Genomic DNA, 23,572 nt, shown 5'->3' on the forward strand with positions numbered 1-23,572 from the left:
GAAGCTTTTGGATGCTTCATGGCAGAAATGTTGGGGAAAATGGAAAAAAAATGCTTCATCAGCATCCTTAGGGGAAAATTGCAGCTTTTTAATGTTTCGTGTTTATTTTTTTTTTCAATGAAAACTTTGAAAAGAAAAAAAAAAAAAAACTTCATTAAAATCCTCATTTTGCAGAACTGCGTGAATTTAAACATTGGTTCATTGCAATGAAAGCCACAGTTTATTTTCAAGGATAAAAGGAGGAAAGGTCTCCTGCTGGAATTCGTGGTGGAAGCAGTGCATGTGGGTAACAGCGCTTGTAACGTGAACGTGAGGGATGTGCTGCCCGCTGTGGCAGACACGGCTCCCTGTCACTGTCAGGGATCACCTCTCTCCAGAGAGGAATTCACACAAACACTGGATTTGAAACAAAAGCTGTCAAAAACACAACTTAGGATGTGGTTTGATTTGGAAGCGAGACTTTAGTTTAACGCCATAGAAGCCAGTTTTCACCTCATATGGTTCAAACACGGGATAATTCCTCTGAAAAAGCTATTTGCTCCTTCAGACAGGAGTGTTAAGCAGAATACAGCCAAAAGAAAGAATTACTAAGCAGACATCTGAATAAACAAAATTATCTGGAAGCGATGGCTCCTGCATGCCCCGGGAAGGTTATGAAGTCTCCCTACCTCCCACCCCTGGGGAAATTTATGCCCAGACCGGAGATTTTCCATGCGTGGCACAAGTGTAACTCCAGTACGGAGTGACGCCAGGCATCAGGTTCACAAGTGTTGTGGTGCCAAAGCTGGGCCCATTGCTTGCCCCTTGGGGGTCAGAGAATTTCCCTCCCCAGGCTAGTGCTGCCTGCAGGTGGCAGGTTACCAGCCTGGCTGTGGAGGTGCTGGCTGTGTCCCCAGGCAGCGCTCTGTGCCGTGCTGGTGCACCCATCCCAGCGAGCAGAGGTGCTTTTGCTCTGAGCCTCTCAATAAAATGAAGGGGCAGAGTCTCACCCCCACTTACCCGATCCCTAGCTTTTTGGTAAGTTGGCATTACTGGGAAAAAAAATAAAATCAAATTGTTTGTTCGGCGCAGGCTATCTCTGCCTCTCATCTTCTCTGCCCCATGACCCCGCTCCCCTTGCGCTGGTATAGGTTTCTAGTAATGTGAGTTCCTGCTGGGCTCCACAAAAGCCTTTCCAGAAAATGCTAAAAATGCGCATCGCATTAGGGGGTGAGGGAGGGCGGCCAGCTGGTTGCGGGGACCGGCTGCCACCCAGGGCGAGGGGCAGCCAGAAACACCCGATGAGAAGAGGCGAGGTTCGAGCTGCTGGGTCGAGGCAGGGCTCGAAGGAAAGAGGTGGGAATGGAAAGTGCCAAGGGAGTGGATCTGAATTCAGCTGCATGCCAGGGGCAAAGGCAGGCACAGGGCAGGCTTCCTTCCCTGGGCCCGTGGTGGGCCAGCAGCTGCCCAAATGTCCCTCTGTGCTTTTAAAGCAAGACGCTGCAGCTACAGCACACCTTCCAATCGGTCCATTATAGGCATTTAATAGGCTAAACGGTGTAATACATCTACAGGACATACATTAGTCGAGTATTATGTACAGGTGGCATTTTACAAAATTAGAAAGAACTGAAATAGAGCAAAATCCAACAATGTCTTACTCCATAAAACTTCCCTTCTGCACTACATGAAATATTCTACAAGCTAGACTAGAAAAATATGACTGAATGTCTTTTTTTTTTCCTTTTTAGTTTCTACAAAGCTTTTCATCCAGAAAAAAATACAAAACAACTATTGAGTTTATCAGAGAGACAACACTTGCACACAGACAAAGTAAGTGGACATTCATAGACCTGCAAGTTGAATAAATAGGGCTTGTTTGTAGAAAACAAGTTTCTCTCTATCTTGCTCTCCTACTTTAGGGCCTCTGGCCCATGTTCAGAAAAATAAAAATGGGAGGAGGAGTTTGGCTTTGCGTGGTGGTTAAACAGGGGCCACACAGCTTCAGTGGAAAGCTGAAGTTTGAAGCATCCATTTGCTTCAGCTGAAATACTGAGGGGGAGCTGCGTGAAAGGGGAAACAGGAAAGAGGAGAGTAATGAGGCTGGAAGGAGGAAATCTGGCATTTCTGCAGGGGCTGCAGCGCTGTGTATTCCAACCCCAAAAAGTAGGGTGGATGCAGAATTTTGTTGTTTCTTTGGAAAACTTATTTAGGGAAGTGCCATTGACCTCAGGTGGAAATGGGATAAGGGCCATCCAGAGCAGGAAGGGAGGGAGCGTCTGAAAGCAGATAGAGAGCGCATAAAATTGGGGGAAGTGTTCCAAACAACTGGTTTTCCTTTTATAAAGTGAAAAGCAAATCAAGCGACACGTCTAACGTCATTCCTCGCAGAGCTGGGCAGACGCAGGTTAAAGGAAGTCACGCAGCCAAAAATACATCGTCATCCTTGCTGCTTTTCCCCAGAGCTTCGGAAAACTGCTCAGCAGCCGGTGCAGGGGCCGCGTTTAAAGAGCACCTCACACCCGAGCTGCAGCCCCGTGGCACTTCTCAGTGCTTTACCCAGCTCGTTCTCGCTTCCTCGGCTTTGCAGGAAGGCTGGCACCAGCCAAGGGGGCGGCAGGGAGGGCAGCTGGATTTAGGAGGTGCGCTTGACACCCTCAGCTCCTCTGCCAAGACCTGGTGCTCTGACCGTTCATCCAGCAGAATAGTTCTGTGACAGCGTGGGTAAGAATGTCTACACCAAAAAGGCAAAACAGGTTGTTATATAGGTTGAGAGAGCAAAGTTTAACTGAAGTATCACGTTATACTACACTACACTGCTTATAAAAAGGGTCCTAGATCCCAAACACCCCAAATAATGAGCTATAATTTTGTACATAAATTAATGTTGCTTTGAAGTAAAATAGTCTCTTTCCTTTGTATTAAACATTCATTGCACAGAATTCTTTGTAAGTAAATATATTAAATTTGGTTGCTAAGAAGGTATAAACTTATCTTATCAATACATCTGGCCAGTAAATTTTATCCATCATCACACAATTAAAAGTTTCCTTTAGAGAAAATTATTACTGGATAGAAGAATGCACTTGAAAGTCAACTCGGGAGTTAACGCTGGAAGAAATCCTGTTATTTCTTTCCACCCACAGCGAGCCGCTTCTTCCGGATGCAACATTAATTGGAAGTACAGACCCCATCCAGCCCTGCCGAGATGGAGAAATCCAACTTCGTAGCTTACAGGACACTTGCCACCGAAACAGTCGAACCCTTTTCAGAACATGCATTATCTCCACCGACACTGTCCAAGGGGTAATGTTTTGGGCCGAGATCTTTGCTTCTCCTGGGATGGTGCCTGGTTGGAGGGAGTCTCTGGAAGGTCCCCGTGGAGGAGCAGGCTCACCCCTGTGAAAATGGCCCCCGGATCCATCTCCAGGCAGGGAGACAAGGAGAATCCAGTGGAGACCTGATGCGTGCAGAGACAGCTTGTCCCACCACGAGCTGTGGCCTACCAGAGGTGGCTGTGCACCCGCAGACAAAGGGGCCGTGCTGCAGGTGAGGACCCCCAAGCCATACGTGCTCCCGTGGGCAGCACTGCCAGGGCAGGACAGAAGCCCCCTTCCACCCCTTCCCATCGCAGACGGCTTGGAGGGGACCTGGCATCATGTGGAAAGGCTCCCCAAATGTAAGGAGGTTTGGGCTGTGCCACTGAGCTCCCCTCACCTGCCCAACCACTGCCTAGCCTGGGCTAAGGGAGGAAGAGCTGAGCCTCTGCACCTATTTTATACACAAAACATACCAAAAGAATAGTCACAACAACTTCTATTAACAAGGTGGGACAAATCCAGCCTTGGCAGAAGCAGGAGCCATTTCACTGGCTTCAGTAGCGAGCTGGACCTGGTCCCCGAAGTGCGCACGAACAGCACGATCCACCCAACCAAATCTACAACGAACGGTCTCACTCCACGAACACCAGCGACTAGCTATTCCAGCTCGTCAATGTACAGCAAGAAAGCGTGTCTGAAGCTTCAGAGCCTTATCGAAAAGACGGTTAGTACAAGGCTGGTTCACCTCAATTTGCACAGGTTAGCCAAAGGGAGAGAACTGCTCTGATCCGCACGCGGGCGGCAGCCTGGAGATCCTGCGTAGCGATGGAGGCTAATCTTACACTTGCGTCTCTATACAAAAGTTACAAAATCAAATGGTGACATTATATTACATCTATTGTCCGTAATATCACAGTGCTAGTTTCAAATGGCTAAAAACAAGAAAGGTTTTAGATTTAAGACATCCCTTCCGGAGAAATGTAACCCCTTGGTCCTGCTGTTGATACCTGAAAGCAGCCTTGCTTAAAAAAGGTAAATCCAATGAAATGTGCTAATTGAAATTAGGAGCATTTTTCCTTTGCGATCTCATGTCTGCGATGCATTTCCTAACATGTCCCTTTCTTTTTCCCCAAGGAAAAAATAAACAAATAGTATGAATCCCAGCCTGAAAAGCAGAATGTTAAAAAGAACAGTTCTAAAGCCCATACACTTCTTACCAGGTACTAACTAAATAAAACCCTTGCAGATTTAAATACAGATTAGTTTGACATGTCTTCAGAGTGTGTTAGCTTGTCAACAACATTCACAATGAAGTTTTACTTCTGAGGCCACGGAGTTCCTACTCATCCTTTTCAGTTCTGCTTTCAAGAGTATCTGTACTGTCTTCCACTTCTTGAGCTGGATGCGCTAAAGTATCTGCAAAGAAATGGTTTGTCAGTGTTTTTTCCCCCACAGTGTACATCACCCTTCATCTGACTCCTTGTTCTACGAGGCAGATGATTTGTCAGGGTGCTCAGCCTTGAAGCTGGTAATTTACTGTACTCGCAAACCAGCAACTGAGCCTGCAGTAGGGTACTCCGAGTGCATCACAGCCTGACTTCGCAGGGACTTCAGACCTCAGGATGGGTATTAATGAGATGAGGTGATGACCCCTCTCATTAAAAGCAGGACAGCTGCCACCGTGGGAGGGCTTCCTGCTGTCTTAGTGAATCTGCTCAAATACTCAGCTCTGAAGATGTAACAAGTCCCAATGTCACCGCACAAACACAACACAGAGGCCGTAATGCAGAGCCTGGGGCTCAGGCCACACATTTGGCCCATATTTCTTCTTGAGTGATACAACCCTGTGGTAGCCACCACCTAGAAATGGCTTCAGGAACAGCAGAGGATTCGACACTTCAAGATCAGACGGTGTGTCATTGCCCCTTAGGAAGCAAGGGGCAGTGCATCTTGCACCCCATCCTCGCTGCTGTCTCTGGGCTTTTGCATGGCAAATGGTGCACTAAAATGGAAACCGTGTCACTCTCTAAGGGAGAGCACTGAGATGAAAAAAAAAAAAAACAGAAATGGAGAACAAGCTACACTGACAAGCTCTTATCTCTAGCCATATTTACCCCACAGTGACACCATTAGTCATATCTGCGTACCTCTGAGCTCCTGTTACCTTAATGCACTCCTGGGACACCACGATGCTTTGAAAATGCAGAGCTATTAAATACTCTGCTTCTAGGCTGAGAGATGGGGAGGTAGATAGACACCATGGAACAGGGTTATTGTTTCCTAGAGTGAGCTGCTGATGCGCAGCGCCCTGCCTGTTGGCCATGCGAGTGGCCAGCACTGAACCTGATGCGATTGTAAACTCTGTGTCCTCGAAAGCCACAGGGACATTTTCAGCCCACAGGACTCCCTTTCCATTGCAGGTGTTTCTGGGCACCTTCAAGCACCCACCGCTGCTTGGTACTCTGTTGACCTCAGGGCATGGCATAGCCAGAAAATGCTATTTTCCTATGGGGAACAAGGGTGAAAACTACTCATTCCGACCTTCCAGATCCATCTGCTGCTGCTGGACGCAGACTCTTTGGTCACCATGCAGACCCTTCTCTTCTGCTGACTTCAGGTCATCGGGAGGCCAGCGCAGCTCCCCGCTCTCCACCTCCCCGGACTCAGTTGGCTCCACCACGATCGATGGCAGTCTTTTGGACAGCTTGGGGTATTTCTCACGTGCATCTGGGAAGGCCTGGGGAGACATTTGGGGACACGCCTGTCAAAGCCTTGCCCATGTTCAGAGCAAGCGGGGTACATGCTCCATCTTAGCATCCTTTCTACACCTGACGTGCACTACAATCTGCATCAAAAACCCCCTTCAATCTGGTGCAGACTGACCTGTGTGATCCAAAGTGCACAGAGAAAATAGAGACTTTGGAAAAAAAATGCACCATGTTGCCAAACTGTTCTGGGGGGTTTGTAGGACACGAAGGTCATTGCTGTAATGGTCAGCTAAGTGGCTGCTCCAGCCCTTCTGGCTGCCGTCCTTTTGCTCTGATATGATTTATTCATATTTTCATGCAGTAACAGTTTATTAAGAAGCTGTCATGCTGCAGAGCTCTTTTATGTTATGTGAAACTGTATTTTATGGTGCATTCATGCAAGCAGGTAGCCCCAGAGATCATCTTTACGGAGAGGACAGCGCCAGCTATTATTACATTTGTCACGTTGAATCTGCAGGTCAAACGTTATGTAGTGATTAGAGTTTGAAGCTGAACTAGGTATTTGTAGGGAATGATATTATAACACATAAAAGTGCTTTCTTGTTTTCAGTATAGCTGGTTCATTACAGTCCCTCAGGGTACTTAGTTTTGTTTTGCTTTGTGTTTGGTTTTGTTTGTTTGTTTTTGTAATTTGTTTTTTCTTTTTCTTTTTCCTGGACAAAAATTCACTCCAGGTCCTCCAGGAAGGGGCAGACCAGGGGACTGAACACCAGGGGCTGAGCTGAGAACCACCCCAGTTTAACTCCAGGTGCTTCCATGGGTTTGCTGTGTGCTGGTGGGATCCTGCCCACACATTTGCACTGTGTTCACCACTGTATCAGGGTTTCTGGTTAGACCGAGCACTGCTGTTACGTGAGCCAGCCTCAACGCAGCTCCTGCTACAAGCACAGGCAGAAACATGCAGATATTCCCCAACCACCCTAAAATCGGGCATGTTGTGGGGATTCATCCGTGCAAACGTACACAAAGATGAAAAATGTCACATGCTATTGTTAGTCCTGCAAATTGAGACACAATTAAGGAGTCTTCTATAGGAGCAAGCCCTTCAGTGCAGCTAGACCAAGGGAATCACTGAGGTTAAACCTTTCTAATGCTTCCCTGAGCTGCACTCACATGGGTGTAACTTGTCCTGATCAAGCAATGCTGCTCACGCTGCCTATCAGAAAAGTTCCCCCCCAACTCCTCATTATACAGCCTCCTCCAGACCTGTTTATAATTTGAAAATAAATTGCCATGGCAGCTGTAATGATTGGGAGGAATTCTTAAGAAGCTGCTAATATTTCCCAGCTATTTCCAAACATGCAACACGGTGACAACACCCGGGCTGGGGCAGGTCCAGAGACACCTCAGAGCAGCTGTGTGCTCTTCTTCAGACCCACGGTGCAGCCTGGGGCTGTGATCCTCATGGCTCAGATGATAGAAAATGGCCCGAAAATTGTGATTAAATTGCCCTGCTGTCTCGCAGGGCTGCCCGTACAGAGGACAGTGACCTGCTCAGTCTGCTTGGGTGGCAGAGGACTGTGAGAGTGCCACCTTGTCCCCAAGCCTGCCCATAATGCCTGAAAGGGGCAACCCAATGCAACAAAATTCCTGTTTTTCCCATCTTTCTGAAGACCTAAGAAATGAAACAAGCTGGTCTAAAAATGTGCTGAAAGGCAACTGCTAAGCCTGCAACAAAATTTAGGAAAGGCACCTGTGCAGCTTCAGTTTGCCTGTTCTCACTTGTGTTGTTCTCCTGCGGCCAAACAAACCGCGTCATGTTTTTCCCCTGGTGCCCAGCATTTACCACGTCCCCCCAGGAATGAGTCAGGACCGGCAGGAAGCAGCGCGGTGTTTTTCTGCGGAAGCTGGAGCATGCGACGAGTGGGCAGGAGACGGCAGGAAGAGAGGGACCGGTCTCCTGGCCAAAGGGCTTGGAAGTTGCTGGAAGAAAGCTAGCTGTCCTGCTGAGTCACCGGCTTTGCGTTACCCCTCGTTTCTTTTTGCTTTCTTGCCTCTGCCGGCCACCACTAAAGTGGGGATAGGATCGCCCTGCCCAGAGGTGGGGATAAACCAGATGGAAAAAAGCTTACCCGGGTGCAGCACTGACTCTGCTTGCAATAATACATCTCGTGTTGAGGAGCAACTTGAGTCCACCAGGACACGTTCAGGTCTGTCCCCCAGCAGCCACATGCCAAGCCACGAGCACAACCACGGGGACCAAGCTGGTGCCTCAGGACACCGTGGGCCCTCCTGTGGGAAATGGCACCACGAGTGGGCACTCGTGTGGGTGTGGGACTGCCTGGGGACAGAAAATGTCCCGCGTCTGGCCAGTGCTACTGGAGCCCTAGCTAGCCAGGTGAACTACGTGGTCATTTCAGATCATCTCTTTGCTAAAAGAGGGAGCTCCCTCCGAGCCTGGAGCTCATTGCACAGGTGGCCGTGTAAAAGCTGTGGGACAGTATTTGCCAGGTGTCCGCATCATAATTTCATACTTGCACAAAAATCATCGCATTACACTGTTTTTGAAAAGCAAATCAAGCATAGTTTTTCTAGCAGTACCTGGCTGGAAGGGCCTCCTTCTTCCTCAGGAGACTGGCTGAGCGTGAATTCCTCCATCACCGGTTCCCGTGTGTTCATCACCTCTGTCATGCTGCAAACATCAGAACAGAAATGGAAAACTCAGCTCTGTGCTTTGGCCCCATGGTTAGTTTAAAAACAGGCATTTTGTTCTAGTAACTGTGATGCAGACTGTCCTTTCTAGTCAGCCCCCAAAATATTTCCTCATCTCTTGGGCATGTTCATTTGCTGCTGCACTGCTGTGGTCATCAGTGGAGTGACAGCTCCATTGTCCCACTACCCCTTGTCTTAATCTGCTGCATCTTTTTCCCTAAAAAAGTCCAAATACAAGTTCAACCCAAGAGCATCAAACGTGCTGCCAAGCTGTGCAGCGAGAGATGCTTGCGTTTGGGGGCAAATCCAGGAGCAGCAGCAGCAGTGATGTCCCCCCTGAAATTGCATCTGTGGACAAAAAAACACAAAAAGTTACTGTGCAAATATCAGCCCTGAATTAAATTCTCATTCTGGTTCTTCATAATGTCTTCAATATTTGCTCTTCCCAGATGTCTCTTCCATTTAGTCACGAGCCAGCACTTCTTTTTAAACTGTTAATTCCAGACACACCAGCTGTATCGGTGTCTAAGGGCCAGATTTTCGGTAGTCTTTATTTCCCTGAACGTTCGGAGAGGTGTTGAGTGGGATTTTCAAATGCATCAGGGAAGGTTTGGCACCTAAATCTCATTTAAATCAGGGATTTAAGAGCCTAAGCTGCTTATGTGCCCATTAACCATCCCCCTGTGCTGCTCGGCACCCGAGGCACTGCAGCTCCAGCCCCTGCGCTCTCCTTGTCCCGCTATCAGCATTTGGGCAGCCTGGAGCAGGGGGATTGAGCTCTGGCATGGGCTGGCATACCTGGTTGGATATCTCCATCTCTGTGGAGCAAGGATTTTCCCCACATTTGGGATTTAGAGATACAGCAATTACCCTTTCCATTGAAAAACTCAAGTAGCAGCAAGCAGAGGCTGAAGCACTCGGCGTGACCTGTAGACCAAAGGGGCCGCGCTCCTTTCAGGTGGGAATACCTCAACCCTGGGTGGGTTTGGCCCCACAAGTGCCCCCATCAGGGCCAGCAGGGGCTCGCTGCCAGGCTGCTGCAGCAGGCAGGACGTGGGCACCGGCAGCGAGCCCGCCCCACAGCAGCTCCCCTTCGGGCACGACTAAAGGCTGCCATTAATTCTGGTCCCGCTTCACGCACAAAAGCCTCCTTTGTCAAGGCTGCTCCTACTGAGAAATGCAAACTAAAACATCTTAAGGATGGCTTGTTTCAGGCTTACATTACCAATTACCCCACAAAACTGAATTTTACAATATCTGCAATTACTACAAAACCCTTCACAATGACTTTAATTAGCCGTAGCACGGAGCAGCGTGACATCGCGGAGACTTTCACTCCCACTGCATCATATTTAAAAAAGAGCACGGCAGACCCAGGAGACACTTGAGCTCAGCTGTGAGCCAGGACCCGACCCCATAGGCATCCACCAGCTTAGGGAAAAGCCCTGAAAAGCCAGCCCCAGGCCCAGCCAGTGCCGATTTAAGCAGCGTGCTTCCTGGGACACACACACAACAGGAGAGAGGAACTGGGCTACAAAACTCAGCAAGAGGTTGCACTGGTCCCTCATCTGGGCATCCCCAACCTAAACCCTCCTGGATCCACAGCACGGTAGCAGAGGGACAAATTCTGCCTGGTGGGTGGAAGTTTTGTGCTCACTGTCCCCCCTGCAATAGGGAGCAGCAGGACACCACAATCCACCCAGTCAGTAAAACACAGACTTTTTTATGGACACCTGCTTTTATTTCTGCAGCTCCAGCGTGTTGTACCATTGGGCACCTGTGGATTACAGCACCATGGGATGGGGGTCTGGAAATGGAAGACCCTTTCCCAAAGCCGTGTCCTTGTATCCTTCCCTACCCATTCCCTCCACTGTCTCCTCCCTCCGATCACCCCCAATGCTCCTGAAGCTCTTGCCTTCTTTTCCCATCCTGGTCTCTGCCCTGGTCCCAGAGGGACCCCTCGGTGTCCCCCCTGTTGCCCCCCCTGAGGCCATAGCCTGGGGAAGCACTGGGACCACCGCTCTGACTGTGTCAAAGATGCAAGCCTCCCATTTGGGATCCTTTTCAGGGTTTGGTGCCCTATCCCCTCTCATCCTGGACAGAAGGGAAAGGGACTTGGATGAGAGAGCATGTGTGTCTGCCTGGAAATAATCTCAGAGGCTTTGTGAGGGGCCAGGATTTATGAAGTCTTGGGCTTGGCTATCATGGAGAAGACACGTCCCACTGCTTGTGTCCTGGGGGTCAGTGCCTGCTAGCCGGGAGAAGATTGCTGCGGCTGCCCGCAGCTTGCTGGTTTATTTTAGCAGGCTTTCAATACATACCGAGTGCGTAAATCACTTCTCCATCCTTGTTCCACAGGACATCAGAGAGATACAGCCACACATGCACTTTCAAACGTGTCATACGAGCTCAGAGATGTTGTTAAGACCTCATGAAATTCTATTATTGAGCAATAACGGGCTCCGTGCTTCCCAAAGACCACATTACACCCCGCAGATTATTTCTAAATGACAAAGACAAATGGTTCTGGCTAGGAAAATGGTGACAGTCCTGCCAGTGTTCCAGCAGATGCCTCCGTGAATCAGCTCCCAAGCTGTTGAAGCCCAGGCCATTTGAAAAATCTGTGCAACTTAAGGGTTTGATTGAATAGGATGGCAGAAGCGATTGTACTTGATGCGTTTCAGAAAAGAACAGGGGGGCATGCAATTGGCAGAAGAATTAGGCTTTAACTGGAACAGATTAATTGTTCTCAGTCTCCACTTAGAAACAGTAAAGGAAAGCAGAAGAAATCTATATGGGCTGGGAAAGCAGCGATGCCTCTAACAATCTTAACTAGGTGTTTAACACTAAAAATAACCAGAAATGAAACAGTTGTGAATGCCACTGCAAATCAGCTCATCTGAAACTTTGAAATCACTTGTAGGACATCGCTGAAGTTTTTATGAAGCCACAGAAACTGAAAAGGGGGTTTGGTTGCTGCTTAGGGCTTTTTTTAACTGTGGTATGATTTATATGCAGGAGAGATTTTACTTCTCAGCCAATTTTGATGGAAAAATATTGAGCCATTTTTACTGCTGCTTTTATGTGACAAGTACTTATATACAACAGAAAAGTGGCTGATGCAAGCAAATTATTATAAGAACTGTATCTCTTTTAAACTGGGTTTTGCATTTATGTTCTGTACGGTAGGTGCTGATATCACCAATGACATACAGTAGCCATAGTGATGCAAAACAAGGCAATAAATAGCATTTACAAACAAAGAATAAATTCTGTTCTGGTGGATGAGTCACCTACTCTGAACCTTAAAATTCTTCTAGCAGTGAATTAAGACATGCATTTACTTCCCCTAGGTTTAATTAAGCTTAAATATACCAATTAGGAAAAAAAGAGCAAAATCTATTCTTGCTTTTCTGTGAGAAAACTGCATTCAGAGATGATTATCCTAAATGCAACCGCTACTGTCACAGGACCATGTTATTCTGATCTTTTTCCAGGGGCACGGAGCAAACGAACAGCCCACTTTCTGCCGTTTGTGATTGCACGAAGAAGGTCAGTTACATACAGAGCAATATATAGGTTGACAGGTGCTAAACCACCAACGGTGAGAAACAATGCACGCACTTTTATTTTAGTTTCTGAACAGAGGGCAAAATTGACCTGTGAAACTCCCGGTTGCAAAACAGTACTTAAATGAAGACCAGTTTCAAGATTCAAAACCATGGAGCACTTATTTGGAGAAGGAAAACAGGCGGGTTGCATGACGCAAGCAAAGATTTCCTTTAGAGAAACTAAACCACCTCTTCTCCAAAGCAAGGATCAGAGAGTAGACAAGTGAGTTCCTCTCTGCTATGATACTCTGAACAGCCTAGGTAGTCCTTTGAATGGAGCATTTGCAGCCTAGATAGTCCCATCTCAGGACCTCTGAGCAAGCTGCTCAGACTTTTCAGGGATAGAAATGTGGTGTATGCCTGTGCTGACAACAGGAAAGTGCCTTCTGGCAGCAGGACCACATAGTGCATGTCACAGCACACCAGCAAGAAGCCTATGGCCAACGGGTTCCAGCTTTGGCTGGCTGGTGGGCTCCGTGGCCATGTGCTACGTGCCCCAGCCTGGAGGATGCTCACATGCACACCAAACTGAGACTTGATCCTGTGCTCACCTCCCACACCAGGAAAGGCAACAAAGGGGATGTCTGCCCGGAGCACGAGACTCAGGGTGGGACAAGTGACAAGTATGGGGCAATGACAGAAGAAAGCTCATTACCTTCAATCACATAAATGGGTGTCGCTTCCAAAAACTGCTGCAGATGTTCACTCCTGCTGATGAAATGTTGTGCAGACTCTGTCAAATCCTAGAAGTGTCTGAAAGAGACGATATGCCAGAGTCAGAGTGTGCAAACACAATGGCAAAGCCAGCAGTGACCAGGGGGAAAGAGCACTGTAGTGAGCTCTCTACTTCAGAAAGAGGCAGCAGAAACTCCTGCTTCAGAGGGCTGGGTAATTTTCTGTATCTAATGGGAATTGATCTTGCTAAAGATGTAGCTTGTAGCATACCCAGTGAATTGCCCAGGCAATTAATGTTCCAAAACTACACAAAGCTGAAATACCTTGCAATCTGACTCTTTTTTGTGATGATAAACCTTATTCCTTAGTGTAAGCTACATTAAAACTGCTGAAACTGGGACACTCTGCTATTCTCCCATGCAGGAATTTTAATGATATTTTTGAAAATCGGAAAATAAAGATACATCTCCTTGTTTGGCAGGCTCGGTGTGCTTAGTGAGACGTGGTTCAAGACATAAAAGAATGAGATTCTTGCTCTTGAAGTGACTGGTCAACACACAAAGAAGACAAAATACACTGGAGGAAACCTAACAGGATTACATTACTGCATGTTTCTCACTGATGTCTCAGGAAAAACGATTTTTGCAAAAGTCTTCTCCAAACTGAAGGTACTACTTTGAGTGGTAGCAGGACGGGGGAGCCTGGAGAGCAGAGGTGAGGATCCCAGCAGTTCAAAATGCTATTCACTAATTTCTTATGGCTTCCCTGGCGGAAAGTCTTAGCTGAGGAGCTTGGGAAGGTACAGTGCTGAAATGTAGTCAGTATCTGGGCCAAAGATGATTTTCTGAGAAATTTGTTTAGCCCTACAGCTTGCCAAATATATATTCATGCCAACCACAGCTATTTCCTTGGATGGGAAAAAGGTGTTTTCAGTTAAATGAATGGCACTAGTGTATATATTTTATATCCTCCAGTGGTTTGGATACCAGCCCAAGTGATTAAACAAATCTACCTGCTCTGGAGGCCTTCCTACCAAGATTTATAACTCTGGATTAGCTGCACACTGATTTTTTTTCAAAAACAGAAGAAAATTGTCCATTGCATTCTGGAGTTTCTCCTCATGCCACAGGCCGTGCTTATTGCAAATTAGGGAAGCAGGAAATCGCATCTCCATCCCCAGAATCCAATTCAGGAGGGTTTAATTCTTGTCTGGCAAATTTCCTCCCCAGTGATCAAACCAACTTCAGGGAGGCTAACGTTTGCCCCTTAAAAATTCATGACTACAGTCAGACTTTGTCTCTTGTATGGAAACCAGAGAGCATCTGATACCGTGTTATCCAATACTCTGGGAAGAAGATTTTTATCCCACTACCCATTACAAAACAGCTGCTATTAAACCCATGAAAATTCAGCAAGTACTCATCTACCTTAAATCTCTCCTTTAGAAAAGATTAGATGTCATAAGAACAGTTACTGCACTGAGTCATCTCTCAGCGAAAGACAAAATGGCATACGAGAGAGCGAGCTGGGCACATCAAAGCCACCGGCTGGAAGCCACGCCAGGCCAGCTGCTATTTAGAGGTATCTGCAGCCGCCTGGCTTTTGGTATGTGAGGATCCATGTGGGATTGAATGACCGAAAACAATGCCTGTTGCTTTTCCACTCTCTGTAAAGAATTTCAGGGTTGAACTGACCCAGGACCGATCTCCCGTCCATGCGCTATGGGGCCTGCAATGTTTGAGAGGGGAGGTCGGCCCCTGGGGCTCAGCTACTTGGAAGCTTTAATGGAAAGAAAGTCACTTGAGGACTCCCTTCTTCCACCCACACAGCCGTACTTCAAAACAGAGAAACTTCTGCCTAATCAATATTCTTGGAGAGTTCAGTGCTACCAGTGTATAAAACCACCAGAATGCATTTATTCTCTGAAGAGTAAATACTCACTTTATCTACCTAATAGGTGTGATTATCTTCTTTGGCTGGCACTAGAGGAAACATTATCTAATACCCTTCCTTTTACGATACTGCTTAATCTTTTAAAAACCAGGCACAGCTATTGAGGCCATGCGGTGAGCTGTCAGGAAACAACTCTGGAAAAGACTTGCTCTGCTCACCTCTTCTTGTCCCTTCCTACCTGCATACCCACACTTGGCTGCTTTGCTGATCAGTCCAGCCTTGGCTACCTGGTGTACTCTCTCCCGATCCACTCCTCTTCTGCCCCTTAAATTCACCTTCAAACCCTCGGCCCTCCTTGGCCCCATCTTAAAACCAGCTTCTTCTCGGGCTCCGGCTGTGCAGCCTTGGAGGGGATGAGGAGGGGACCTCTCCACCCCACAGAACAGGAGGGACTGGCACAAAATACCAAGCACTGAAAGGTGCTCTCCAGGCTTCTCTATCGCTTTGGAAAGCACCTAGGGCCCATTGCCTGTTTGGGGCTTCCACACCACGAGGACACGGTCTGTCCCAGAGGGCTGGTCTCATCTCCCATGGGAGAACAGCCAGGAGCAGAAGGGTTTGCACCGCTCTTCTGGGCAGCTGTGGGGTGTGGAAAGCCCAGCCCGGCTGTTGCTCCGGGGCCATGGGTGGCCTTGCTGTGGGGAGAGAGGAGACCACCCTGCCCAGAAGTAGATGCCTTTCCATGGCATAAATTCACCGTGAATCACAAAGGAGACGTTTTTAAGGCCAACATACCTCGTCAGCAAAACAGAAAGAAGAACCAGACACCAGCTGCGATCCTAGTGGCATGCAGCTATGCCGCTTGGTCGCAGATCCCTGCCTTTCTGAGTGCTTCCTCGGGTGGGAGCAGCACCTCCACCATGGGGTCACTCGTGTTTGGAGGCGCACCCCACTCATCCCCCAGCTGCCCCATAGCTGGGGACAGCCAGGCAGCACAGGGACACGCCAGGGCAGGGCTGGTGTGAGCTTAGCGGCCATGGCGGGACGGCTTCCTCCCTCCTGCCCTCCCTGCTTCCCGAGTTAATCATTCCCCACGGAGCGCGAATGGAAATATTACGATAACAGCCTAACAATGTTGCATTGAAGGTTCACCTTGCAACAAATAAGCGCAGATAGGCAGCAGAAATCGGCCCTGAACTGCTGCTCTGTATGCGAGCGTATCACTTCTCCCCTTCTTATTTCAAAGGGGCCATCCCAGGGGCTTTGCCAGCCCCCTATTTAAGTTGTACTGGAGATGCAGTACACACCCTCTGTGATGGACTGCATGGTTCCTGGTGCTTGGGGGGGTTGTGAGCTTGCCCATGCCTCAAACAAATGGGGATCTCAGCCCTCGGCCTCCCCCCACACACACACTCTGCCCCCTTACAGGCTCTATGTAAATGCAAACTTTTCTCTGTTCGAGGAGTCTAGTCTTTGTGCTACAGAAAGAAAAGAAAAAAGAACCCTCCTATTGATTATGAGGAGAATTGGCACATGCGAATGATGTCAAACAAGAGAAGTTACGGCCTACTGCTTGACTTTTGCACACTGGAAAATTTTGACAAGTTACAACGAACCCTGCTCAGCAATTCTCAATAAACATGAGCATTTTCCACCCAGCAGAAGAAAGAGTGCTTTATTTGGGCCACTCCGCTGCAGCAGATCGGGCTGGCAGCTCAGCCAAGGTGGGTGTGTGGGTGATCTAGGACAGAGCTGCAGTTGTGGTCAATGGAGACACGAAGGGGCTGCTCACACTGTGCCAGAAGGTGCACACCCCTGCAAGGAAATGTCAGCGTTTTCTAGGGCCAGGTGCTTCTGCAGATCCAACTCTTCTATACTTTGGTCTTATAACAGTGTCCTAGGAGGATGGAGCTATGGCTTAGTCCCTGAAGTACTTCAGGCCGCATGGGTGGCCTGGACTATTCAGAGACAGGACCAGGCGCAGTGCATCTGCAGTGGGTGGGATGCTAGCTTCAGCATCTTGGCACAACCCAAACTGTGTGCTTACCTCAGTGACACTCCGCAGCCTCCAGTTTCCGCATGAGTGCCTACTGAGCTCAGCTCTTGGACCCCGCGGGTAGGAACTTGGACGGCATCTTTGTTTCCCCTGGTTGCACATTTGTAATGGATGTATTTTATGAAGTGTTGTGGGTTCCATGGGACTCGAGAAATGTAAATTACAGCATGGACCACTGAAGATAAATGTGCGTGTGTATGAACTCCTATTTAAACCTCCCACTTCTTTTTGGATGCAAATCTCTTTCCTAAGCAACTGAGAAAAGTGCGATATGTGTCAGAGTCTGGAGATTAGAGATCTGTTCTGTTCCCTCATTTCAGAAGCTCTTGTCTTCGGCCACCCACGCAGTACTTGAGTTCTGCTCTCCGCAGGCCAAAGCTGCCTTCCTCTCCTCGGCGGCGTGTGCTCTACAGAAGATGTCGATCTCTCTCAGGAAGCAGTGAGATGAAATGACTCTCGATGTGGAGGAGCAGGCATTTCAGCATGAGACACAGCACGTAGTTTGGGAGAGCGAAAAGGGGTAGGAGGCTGCTATTTCCAGACCGCGCTGCCTCCCTCCGCTAACTTCGCAGCAAGCAGCAGTTTTTGCTGTTCCTGCTCCAGAGAAGCTACTGGGGTAAATATCACCCTGGGGAATTTCTCAAACACTCGGCTGTGGACTACCAAATCTAGAAAACACGGGCTTGCAAAGGGCACCGCACTGGCAGATCACTCCAACTCAGCTTCCTCTTGTTGCGCAGCGAGGCTGAGGCTGCCTGTTGCTCTCGTACACCCCCAGCTCCCGGCGCGCTGTGACTGCACACAAATCCCACCCTTTGGTTTGTTGGAGCTGCCGAAGTTCCTACTGGCCCTGTTTGCAAAGATGAGCTAGGAACTTGACTCATAAATGGCCATTTAAAAAAAAAAAAAAAAGCAGGAAAAAGAACTAAAAGGTGCCCATTTTTAACTACCATATTTTTTCAAGTAATTGCATGATTCGAGGGTGAATTTACCGAAAGTTTTTAGCAAACGATGCTTGCAATGCTGCTAGCTATGGGTGCTTCCCTGGTGGGTTTTTCTTTTCCTTTTTCCTGGCTGCTCATTTTCTTCAGCTCTTTGATCTCAGCACTAAGCTACCTGAGCTTCCCGGCGGAGGATGCCACCAGGGACAGGCAGAGCACAGGAGGGGAGCGGGGCTGCCAGCCAGGCTGCACGGGGCTGGGGACGGGGAGCAGCCAGCCAGGAAGCATGTGCGGAGCAGCGGAGGGAAGAAGAGGCAGAGCAGATGGGAAGAATGACTAAGCGAGCTCCTCTGAATGCTAGTAGACCTTGGTATCATGGAAATCTCCACAGAGTCCTCATGGAAGTGTACGCCAAGAGAAAGTTTGGATTTTTTTTTATTGTTTTTTTAACATTGGATTCGGCAGCTGATTGACATAAGAGGACCTCATTAAGAAAACAACCCCATCAAAATTAGAGAGAAACTTCAACAAGCTATTAAATGGTTTTCGAGGTATCTCTTCTGGTACTTGTGCAAATACTATCTCATCTGAGAACGTGCTTTTGGGATCCGAAAGTCTGTGCCAAGCAGAGTGTTTCTGAGCTCTGCACAAGCAATGAACCTTGAATTGGCTTCAGCTCACGGAATTGGCTGCAGCCTCTCAAAACAACTTTATGAACCCTGCAGCTTAGGAATAAATATATCATTCCTTCTGATTCAGAGCAACCATTGCTAAAGGGTCTCAGAAAGAAGTATCACCACTTGTTTGTGTTTCTGGGATCTTCCCAGGAAGATGGTGATTCTTTGTCCCTGATATTTCATGCCACAATTGTCCCTCACCTTACAGCACCAGTCAGTGACTGCTGAAATCTGCCTGTGCTATTCCCAAGTATTTCTGGACAGTCCTGAATTCAGGCCATGGTCCCACTAGCAGAAGATAAGTGGGGAAAAAGATATCTGAGGACATCGACACAGAACAGGTGATTGTTGGATGGAAACATCCTGGGAAATGGGTTGCGAAATGTCTGATGTCTTTCTGGCACTGTGGAAGAGTGCTCCAGCTAGTCTGTCATACTTTGTATAGTTTATCACTTCTAGGTAACAGAATAGGATAAGAGGTTAGGTATATAAATAGTATTTACTTAAAAGATAAACTAGTTATTTCCTTGTAACTTTAGGGAAATCAGAATATGGTGTTAATAGTGCTGTAACATGGTGCAACATTGAGCCATTCGGTACAGAATTGAATACAGCCAAAACAGCAAAAGAGTTAGAGGTTAATTTAAAAATAAATAAAGAAAGAAAACAAAATTAAAAAAAACAAACACCACCACAACAAGAAAAAAGCAGACACTCTGAAGAGAACAAAGACAATGAAGAGACTTTTAATGTTCCTTATTGGTAATTAACAGCAAAACTGCAGGTGTCACAACACCACAGGCTAACACCAGAGGTGTTTTTCTCTAGGAATTAAAGCTCTCTAACCTTAATTGAATTTCCAAAGTGTGGAAAGTTGCCCCAGCCTGAGATGGAAGATAGGAGAACAGTGTGTGTTATCGCAGTAGGGTTGGGCATGACAGAGGGCAAGGACAATGCATAGATAAAAATAAATATATTATTTTTAAAAAGCAGTATGGCTTTTTTTCTTTTTTTTTTTTTTTTTTTGGAATGAGTCATTAACTCTGAAAGCATATGTGTATGGATAATGCACATTGGTATCTTTCTGCCAACCAATTAACATCCACCTGAAGCTAGAGGTCTCCTAAATATTTGCACACAGGTCGTTTATATGGGTGCATCTCAGAGAAGAAAGTGGGATGAAAAATCAGGTTTACATGTTATAGAAGTTGCAAAGGAACTGGAACTTGGACTATTCTGTCAAAGCCCTGTGAGGACATGGGCTCTATGGGGCAAAACACTGTGGGATCAGCCAGCCCACCCTGATAGCAGCAGGGGCTTGTCCTGCCAGAGCCCAGCTTCCTTCAGCACTGGTGTCTGCTCTGCAGATGCCATTACTGAAGGTGCTCTCTCTCTCAGCCCCCAAGCACTTGCAAGCAAAGAGGGACAAAAGCTGGAGCAAGGGACTGAAAGAAGGTTTTAAGGACCTGCTTGTATTAACTGGTCTTTTTCATTCCACCTGAGTTGTTATTGGCTGGTAGTTTTCCTAGGGCTTGCAATAAAGTCTTCCTTTGAAGAAGGAACATGCAGGAAACTGATTCACTTGCTGCTTTTTCCAGAGAACACACACACATCTAGGAGCAAAGGGAAGGGGCACCGCAGAGAGGCAGATGCTGGGCTCCTTCAAATCCCAGCAGGGCTCCTCCTGCCTGCCATGACACAGGATCTGCCCTGGACCAAGGCTGCTCCGTCTGACCCCTCCAAAATAGACAGATGTGGTTAAATGGGCTCAAACGCAGGGGGATAATTTCAGAAATGAGAGCGAAGTAGCAATTTCAGCCTGTGACACTGTGGGTTTGATACCTGATCTATGCAAAAGCCTGTTGCTCAACACAAAGAGATCATTGTGAGAAGGGAGGGAAAATAGCAACTATATTTGCACATTCATTTCTTCTGCTAAAGTAATGTACCAGGGAGGTTAGAGGAAATTCCACGATTGACAAACTGTCAGGCCAGATCGGGAAAGCAGGGAAAAGCGGGTCAAGTCGCTCCCTGTTTGCTTGTTTTCTCTCTGCAATCATAATGTTGACTCTGAAAACATGTTCTTTAAATGGAATATTAATTATCAAAATCCTGAGCTGTGAGCTGGATTCTTTTCTGGGCACAAAATTTGTTGCTCATTAAATCTAAGAGACGGAAAACACTGGCTTGGGACTGGTGGTGTGTAGGCAGATTTCCCCGCTTCACCTTCGTTTCCAGGCTTCCCATAAGGAGGCATTGTGCACGGCGCCAGGCTGCAGGAGCGCAAACTTCGGCGTAAGGACTGTAGGACTGCGGTAAAGATCTCGGTCAGGAAAAGCCTAATGGCAACTAATTTCTCTGTTCATCGCTTCTCGTGGCTTGAGGGGTTAATGCTGTATCCAGCCTAGGCTCGCTCCCCTCCGTGGCTGCAGCCGCGTTCAGGCACCGACAAACACACCTCTGTCCCGGATGAAAAGGGAATTTTTGCGGTACGCTCATTTGGCAGGGGGAAAATATTCACACCCCTCGCTCGGAGTGAAACATAGTCCTCATTGACAGGGCAAAGTAGGCTCTTTCTTTCCCTACAAGTAACCGCGTGTGTGGCACGCGCTACCTGTTGGGAAAGGCAGGGTTTGGGGGTTCCTTCACCTGAAAGAGGTGAAGGCTGCGAGCAAAAGCATCGTTGTCTTAAACTCGCATTTTGTTACCCGCTCGGAGAAAAAATAAATAAATAAAGAAAGAAAGAAAGAAAGGCAGACACACACCGAAACAAATGAACAGCTGAGGCGATCGCAGCCCAACAACTCCCTGGGTGCCACTCTCATTCATCAGGATTCCTTCACACAGCCGGCGCCTGCCAAGCAAGTTTTGCTGTAAAGCACAACCCATTCCTCGGCGAGTTCCCCCTAACACCCTTCACAAAGCCAGGAACACATCTGGAGGGCTTGGAAACACAGCCGAGTGGCAAAGCCGGGCAGCAGCCCCTGCTCCTCCTGCCCCCCTCGCTCGCCCCGCACTCGCCCCCCCTGCACCGCACAAGCACCGGGCTGCGGCTCCGAGCCCTGGGCTCGGCTCTCCGAGGTGCCCCCGCCTGTCGGGGCTGGGCTCAGCTCCCAGGGGGGCTGCCCCAACCCCTCGCAGCCCCCGGGGCTTCTCGGGGGTCCCCGAGCATCCCGCTGCGGGCAGGACACCGCCACCCGCCTCCCCGATCCCTCTCCGCGGCCCGTCCCGGCTCACCGGCGAGGCGAGGCGAGGCGAGGGGAGGCCGGCAGCCTCCCGCCGGCCATGCACGGAGCCGGCAGCTCCGTCAGGGTGTCCGCATCCTCCCGGGCCGGCCGCGGCACCTCCCCGCCCGCAGACCGGCCCCAACGCTGCCGGCGAAGGGGAAACCACTCCCCCGGCAGCGCCGCGGGGCGGTGCGAGGCCCCGGCCCCCCCCTTTCCCTCAGCACCACCACCGCGACGCCCCCCCACGGGGGGATCGCCCCCAGCACCTTCCATGGAGCCGGCCCCACGCCTGGGGGACAGCTCCCCAAAGTGGGGACACCCCCCAAGTGGGGACACCCCCCAAGGTGGGGACACCCCCCCAAGTGGGGACACACACACCCTCAAGTGGGGACGCCCCCCCCCCCATACACACACACTGCTAAGGGGTGTGGGGCTGGCACAGGGCCCCCATCTCCCTAAGGAAAGGCTGAATTGAGGCGTAAAGTTTCTCTTGCTTCTTTTCTGGGGTTTCTTTTTGCTGTAGGGGGTGTGTGTGCCCATCCGGGACATGCTCTGCTCTCGTTCAGAGGTGTGACGAGGGGCAGCTCCCCGCTGGGGTATCAGCCCAACGCTGTGGAGAGAATCATTGAATCATTAAGGCTGGAGAAGACCTCCAATATCACCCGGTCCCGCTGTCCCCATACCACCATTATCACCCACTGAACCACGTCCCTAAGCACCAGTCCAAGAGAGAGGCTGGCAGGGGAGCCCTGTCTGTGTCTGTGGTGCCACAGGGACGGGTCAAAAGCACATCAGTGAGGTGACACTCGGGGCAGGAGGGTGGGGAGCAGCAGTGGGGGTGAGGACTCAGATCTGTGAAACCACCAGGCCATGGTCCTCCCGCAGCTCAAGGACAGGTGCTGAGGGCGGCCAGGACCCGCCTCAGTCCCTCTGCACACCCAGCAAATGGAGCTGTGGAGACATTGGGGTCCCCTCTTTGCTCGGCCCTGGGGGCTCAGCAGCCCCGTTTCCAGCACGAGGAGAGGCGAGCACACGGGGCACTGAGCAGCGGATGGGCTCTGACCAGGGGAGGCCATCCCGGAGCTTGGTCCATGCAATACCCTGCCAGCAGCAGACACCGAATTGCCGGGAAGCAAGGAGCTCGGCCTCCACTTCTGGGTGATGGGGAGCAAAATGTTGGCTGCTGGTTTAAGGAAGACACCTGCCTGCTGCTGTGGGCTGAGCTGAAAGGTAACTGAATTAGGCCAGCAGGGTAGCGTTGGCCCAGCTGCGCTTGGCTCTTCATGCCCTGAGGATGGCGGATGGGAGGGATCTGTGGCCATGCCCTCAAATCCATTTGGGAATATCCCAACAGACATACATACAATTTCTATACAGAGAGTATCAGCCAGGGCATTGCCCAGATCCAGGGCTATGAATGTTGGCCCCGGCACAACAGGCACCCAAGCAGTGCTGGAGGCTGCTCTCCTCTGGAGCTGCTCTGGAACTGTGAGCTTTTACACCCCGCCTGCTTTTTACACACTCCTTTTACAAGCATGTATAAAATGAAGCTATCAGTTTAAACCTAAACGTGCAATATTTGGTTTCAGTGTATAAAGACACTGTGTGCTGAGAATGAACTCGGCAGTGGCACGGGGTTGTTTGCTTGCAGCAGTTTTGTTCCCAGGCTCACAATAATGAGTTATTCTTGTCTGAGGACGGAACGGCTCTAAGGTTACATTTATAGGGTGGATGTTAAAGCTGACCCCCCAGGAACATTGGGAATTGCAGAAA

At 49.0% G+C, this 23,572-nt stretch overlaps 1 protein-coding gene across 3 annotated transcripts; it reads right to left on the reverse strand.

Annotated features, from left to right (window-relative positions):
- Window positions 1-1,502: 1,502 nt before the first annotated feature.
- Window positions 1,503-21,976, reverse strand: LBHD2 (LBH domain containing 2). Of its 3 annotated transcripts, XM_072038251.1 has the most exons (6): window positions 21,810-21,941; window positions 21,338-21,426; window positions 12,986-13,083; window positions 8,609-8,699; window positions 5,841-6,036; window positions 1,503-4,715 (listed from the first exon to the last, which is right to left on the reverse strand). In XM_072038251.1, the coding sequence occupies exons 4-6, from the start codon at window positions 8,696-8,698 to the stop codon at window positions 4,639-4,641; spliced, it is 363 nt and encodes a 120-aa protein (XP_071894352.1). In that variant the 5' UTR covers window position 8,699; window positions 12,986-13,083; window positions 21,338-21,426; window positions 21,810-21,941; the 3' UTR covers window positions 1,503-4,638. The 3 variants fall into 3 exon arrangements, with proteins under 3 accessions (XP_071894352.1, XP_038035855.1, XP_071894351.1); XM_038179927.2 differs by lacking the exon at window positions 21,338-21,426 and having other exon boundaries at window positions 21,810-21,969; XM_072038250.1 differs by lacking the exons at window positions 12,986-13,083; window positions 21,338-21,426 and having other exon boundaries at window positions 21,810-21,976.
- Between the last annotated feature and the right edge of the window lie 1,596 nt (window positions 21,977-23,572).

This window comes from Anas platyrhynchos, chromosome 5 (assembly GCF_047663525.1).
Source record: "Anas platyrhynchos isolate ZD024472 breed Pekin duck chromosome 5, IASCAAS_PekinDuck_T2T, whole genome shotgun sequence".
Classification (NCBI taxonomy): domain Eukaryota; kingdom Metazoa; phylum Chordata; class Aves; order Anseriformes; family Anatidae; genus Anas; species Anas platyrhynchos.